Source organism: Chanodichthys erythropterus, chromosome 21 (assembly GCF_024489055.1).
Source record: "Chanodichthys erythropterus isolate Z2021 chromosome 21, ASM2448905v1, whole genome shotgun sequence".
NCBI lineage: Eukaryota > Metazoa > Chordata > Actinopteri > Cypriniformes > Xenocyprididae > Chanodichthys > Chanodichthys erythropterus.
The window spans coordinates 12902843-12908842 of record NC_090241.1 but is presented as its reverse complement, the minus strand read 5'-3'; the positions used below and the strand labels follow the sequence as shown (position 1 = coordinate 12908842).

The 6000-nt window shown below is 37.8% G+C and overlaps 1 protein-coding gene across 4 annotated transcripts in view; it reads left to right on the top strand.

The window, feature by feature from the left end:
* The first annotated feature begins 3889 nt into the window (after positions 1-3889).
* The window catches only part of cacng1a (calcium channel, voltage-dependent, gamma subunit 1a), a 74624-nt gene continuing 72513 nt past the window's right edge, over positions 3890-6000 (top strand). For all 4 annotated transcript variants that reach the window (XM_067373330.1, XM_067373333.1, XM_067373329.1 and 1 more), the window contains exon 1: positions 3890-4273. In XM_067373330.1, coding sequence (XP_067229431.1) covers positions 4039-4273 — 235 coding nt within the window. In that variant the 5' untranslated portion in view covers positions 3890-4038. The remainder of the gene's footprint in view (positions 4274-6000) is intronic.

The window sequence follows — 6000 nt, the reverse complement described above, 5'->3', positions numbered from 1 at the left end:
CTTCGATTTCATTTGAAGTATATCGGGGCCTTTAGAGTGAAGGTGGGATAGACGGAATCACGCTGAATGACACAGACCAGAAGTGCTCTCTCTCACACGCGCTCTCTCTCTTTCTTCACAGTTCACAGTTCTCTCAGACAGCGCATGATCAGTTCTCCTTGTGCCTGATTGGTCAAATGCACAAATAGTTGTCAAAATGTCCATTGTGTGGAGTATCTCATGTAAATACAGTCAGTTATGGCTTAAGTGGACGTAAACATTTGGGTGAAAACAGGATGCGTGTCAGTATCTATGGATTTGGTCTTAAAGGGACCATAGCCTATATTTGTCATTAATGTTAATAAAACAACTAAAGATGTTAAATAAATGTATACATGGTAAATAAGCCTACTGTATCTGAAAAACAAGTTTATTACATTTTTTATCTCTATAGTATTTGTTGTTTTGTTTGTAATTTTCTTTTTATATAACAACAATTATATATATTAGTAATTATGTCCTTTGAAGGTTATTGGACACTGTGAAATTTTTGTTCTTTAAGTTTGTGACAGAGCACATAAAAATTATTACTTTTTTTCATTAGAGTAATAATAAAAAACTGTCCTACATTCATTAGTCTCACTGTGTTGTGCTTGGAAAACTGCAACATCACCCCCCAAAAGAGAGAGAGAGAGAGAAATTAATAAATGTATAGGCATCGATATCGGTATCAGCGAGTACCAGAAAAAAAAGTGTTGGTACTCGTACTCTGTCCTTAAAAAATGGTATCGGTGCATCCCTAGCTGTACCTACTATAAAATATGTAGTTTCTTATTCAGTGTGTGTTCTCCCAGGACCATAATCATGTGCATCTGTCACTCATTTACCTGCAATCATGAACAGCACTTACAATATGCACAAGCCCTCTTTCAGTGTCTGGTCCTGGTTTTTCCCTGGTGTGTGGTGGCTGGGATGTTATCCTCTGGCTCCTGACGGGGGCCCCGTCAACAAAGTCTGACGGGGCCAATCCAAGACTGCCTGGATCTTGCTAGGATCCATCTGGAAGCTGCCCTTGAACAAACAGAAGCTGAGGAAAGAGACTGCTAGAACATGAAACTCACTCTTCTTCAGTCTCATGAAGGGCTTATGCCTCAGTAGCTAAGTCAGGACTTGACGGAAATGCTGAACGTATTCTTGGTAGTCGTGGGAGAATATCAGAATGTCATCCAGATAAATGAATACAAATGTATTCAGCATCCCTCAGAGAACATCATTAATAAAGGCCTGGAATATGGTTGGGGCATTGACCAGGCCAAATGGCATTACCTGGTATTTGTAGTGGCGTCACAAATCCTGAATATATGGTATGTGTTATGAAAATCCAGTTTAGTAAAGATGGTGGCACCCTGCAGAATCACGAAAGCCATGGCCCTGAGAGGAAGAGGGTATTGGTTCTTGATGGTAATACTGTTTAAACCCCAGTAGTCTATGTTGGAGGCCACCATCCTTCTTTTCAAAGAAGAAAAACCGGCCTTTGCCGATGAGGTGAAAGGACAGATGTACCCTCTGTCCAGGGCTTCTTTGAGGTATTTGTACATGGCTAATCTCTCGTGGCTGGAGAGAGAGAATAGAGCCTTCCATGAGGTGGGCAGGTACCAGGCAGCAGTTCAATAGTGCAGGCATAATATCTAGGAGTCAGTGTGACAGTTTGGGCTTTACTGAAGACTTCATGGAGGTCCATGTACTGAAATCTTGTGTATTGCTACACAAATCTGGATAACTAGGGAGGATGAGCTAGAGACTTGGTTGTGGCTGGCTCCAACTTGGGAACAGCCATGATGTCCATGGACGGGGTCTCTGGCACAGAGACAGAGCTCCGCCTGAGGATTTCCGGCAAAGGTTCTGGGAATGTCTCTAGTAACTCAGGAGAATGACAGAAGGCAATGTCTGAGACCCGGCAGTTAGTTCCCCAGGTTCTAACAACCCCTCCTGTCCAGTCAATGTGCAGGTTGTGAACAGTCAGCCATGGGAAGCTGAGGATTAGAGGGAGCTTTGGAGAATGAATCAAGAAGAGCTGTATCTGTTCCTGGTATTCCCCCACATGTGAGATGGGATACAATGATTGACCCGTCCTGAACCTGCCGTCAATTGCTGTTAGATTTAGGGGTTTATAAGGGTCATGAGCTTTATGGCAAGCCAAAAGTCCCAGTGTTCAATGAAGTATACAAATTGAGGGGTGGCAAAATGTTTTCTTTGGGGAAGATGCTTGGACACTAATTTGCATATTTTGAATATGCTTAGTTTTTGCCTAAAACTTACCCCTATCTGATGGTAATACACAAGTATTTCATATGTGCTTAATCAGCTCTCCCTTTTATAGCATATATAGTTTATAAACAACTGACAGTCATGACCCAAATATGATTTTTATTTACAATAATAAATCCTAAAATTTGGCATTAGTAGCTTAGTCCTACTTTTTGCACCATCAATCGCGCTCTCACTCATGCTCCGAGGATCTCCCGTTCTTGGCACATTTTGACTCCAACAGAATTGTTAACTGAAGTCTCACTCTGACCAGGTCATTTGAATCAATGAGTGCAATTGGATCAGTCCAGTTCACTGATGTATTGTTCAGTGGGATTTGTGAACAAATTTAGCAGGTTCATTGAAAATCAGCTCATGAATTGGACACCACTATTAATGATAATTGTTCAAACTGGTCACAATTTTAAGGGAATGAACACAATTTCTAATTCAATAGCCTATGAAAGCTATGTGAGTTCCATATATAATTCAATCATGACAACTCTCGGAATGTATTTAAACAGCATTTATTAATATGCATGGAATGTACATAGGTTTGGTCTTGGCGGACTAGATCTGCTACACTGCTGCTGCTGTTGGATGAGTGAGAATACATCTAAAATGCACATGAAAACATTGAAGTGAATTTAGGCTGCTGCAAGGAAACCTAGGGAGAACCCCCAGAGCAGATCTAGGCAGTTGGTGCTGGGGCAAGTGAAATCCCATGTTGCGCTGCAATGAACTGATCCAATTTGAAGTCAGGAATAAATAGGTTATGTAGATAGACAAAACAGAACGATTGGATGACCCATTGTCTTTAATTGAACCAATCAGCTGCTCGGAAGAGTTTCATGACTGAGCTATATATTTGTACTGCATGTAGACAGTCTGCGCACACAACAAAACCATTTAAATTGCACAAATTTACAAACATCATTCTCCTGAATGTCTGGTCAGAAGTCTTTACACTTCATCATATGCTGATGGTGTGGTTTATCGTGGCTACAAATGCTAGGAGCTCTAGTTACCCAACTCCCCATAATTTTGAGGAAGATCTAGTAGATTTGGCTGTTTTTGAAAAGAAAAAAAAAATCTGAAGTTTAGTTTTTGGACAAAAAATTTAATTTCAGTGTATAACAACTGATACTATTTTGAAAGCTCTTATTCATACATTTTAATGTCTATTTACCACAGTACTTCAGATTTGACTACTTTTCTGTTTGGAGCAAACGGCAGAATCAAATCAGTTGCCTTACATTTTAAAGATACTTCAGTAATCACTTTAATGAAATTTAATAGTTTATAAATTTAGTCTATCTTGTCTCTCATATTATATTCAATACCACTTATACCTAATGCTATAATTCAACTTGTCATGGAATGGACACGCCCTAGTTATGGCAGGTGGTAAATGATATGTCAACAGCCAGACATTAGACTCACAACACACATTTATAGAAGCCCAACTTATCCCCCACAGACCTCTTGTCAGACAAGCCAGTTTGGTCATCAACTTTCCTGACGAGCCCCAACAGCTGCGACTTGAGCCTGGCCTCTCAGCATAAATACTAGGACAGTGCCATTTAGCCTCTTTTATCCATGCACAAGTTCTGCACTGAGCCTTTAAGAATCAAGAACTGGACCAGGACTCTGTTCTATACTGTCCATATATTCAGTGATTTCTTCACTGAAAAAATTGCTCTCTTGTCATTTTTCATTTTATCTGTTGATTAGCATTGGATACAGGACAAAATGAAGAAGGAAACCAAGACAAAAATCTTGTTTTTTATAATATTAGTTGGCTCAGTGTCCATGTTAACAGCAGTGGTGACAGACCACTGGGCTGTGTTGAGTCCTCGAGTGGAGAACGTAAACACAACATGTGAGGCAGCCCACTTCGGCCTTTGGAGACTTTGTAAGAAATACATCTATATTGACGATCCGGAACTTGTTGGTAAAGGCTGTGGACCTATCAGCTTACCAGGGGGTAAGTGACAAAATGAGAAATGTTGATCAGATATACAGGCCTCACTGAATATATGGCCCAATAACCTATATCCTGCATAAAGTTTATTTAATAGTTTTATTTGTTGTTTTTTGTTTGTTATTTTTTCCCTTTGCATTCACTATATGAGGTGAAATTACTTTTAAAGCATTTAAAGCTAGTTAAAGTAAATCTCAGTGTTTTAAATTAACATGTATTTGAAGGTTAAATGTTGGAGAGCATATCTTAACATAGACTTAACATAGACAATTTGTTTTACTCCTGTATGTGCAGGGCATAAGGTGAATTGCTTTAAGCTGAATTTTCCAGCATCAAAAAAATTAATTAATTCTTAATCTATCTGGATGTTTTTAATTGGTACATAGTCCTTATCCCCAAATCTGTAAAGTGTGAAATTGATTTTTTTATTTTACAACACAGTGTAAAATATAATGCTCTACCACTGTATTGCTAGAAAAAAGGTAAAACTGCCATTTACAGTCATTTAAAACTATTAGCATATATAATGTTTTTATATATAATGTAACAAATTACAATATATACATGTACATTTCTATATAAATATAATATATAGTTATTATAAGTTAATAAGTATATAAGTAAATTACATTTCTAATTCTTTGTATTAATTACCTAATAATGATCTGTTATGATCTGTTACCTAATAATAGATATGATTATGTTTGTTAATGTTATTGATGTTATGTTATTTATCAAACTGTTACACAAGAATTATACAGTATTTATGCAGGATCCGCACAGGATTAGGGTTGAAATGCAGGGTCTGCACAGGATTAGGCTTGTTACTCATTATCTTAAAAAATGTTGATCTAAAGGTCTGTTTTACATGGATGAAAAGGCACAGATAGAGTGCCTAGCATACACACTCTAAAAATGCTGGGTTAAATATGGACAAACCCAGGGATTGGGTTGTTTTCACCCAGCCATTTTTTTCAACCAATTTTGGATTTATTTTTTTAGCCAGCAATATAGTAATATAGTAAAAGGAATGTTTTTGCTCACCCCCAAAATGGGGGCAAATTTGTGGGGTATTTTAAGCTGAAACTTGACCAGAGCAGAGACTTATATTACATCTTGTGAAAGAAGGCATAATAGGTGCCCTTTAACCCAACCTGCTGGGTTTGTCCATATTTAACCCAACTTGGGTTGTTTTTAACCCAACATTATGGGAAGTCCTTTGCACATTACACACGGACGGTACTGTTTTAAAACCAGCTTAAAACATTAGATAATTAAGTTTGTAAAAAAAAAAAAAAAGAAAAAAAAAAGTCTAGATTGTTCTGAGCTGTAATCTAGGCATTAGCTATGGCCAAACCTTTGACTGAGTATATATATTGTTCACAAAAAATGGTGTAATTGTTCTTCTAAAAATGCATATCCACTGTAATTATAAAACCAAGAGATAATCTGAGGTTTTCAGTGTCTTCACAGAGAGAGTTCCATATTCATCTAGCCCTCAGTCAGGCCCATTCTGTGTCTGTGTGACATTTTAGGTGGTATGAGAGCTCTTGTATGGAGATCACTGTTAAGCAGAATGACAGGACGTACCTAACAGGTGTGGACTATGAGTGATTCTTAATCTGAGAGACAAGAAGTGACAATGCCATGCCCTGCAGTTATAATACCATAACACATTTTAACACATTTTTAACAAAATAACAATAATGCTGCTTTTTTTGGACCCTATC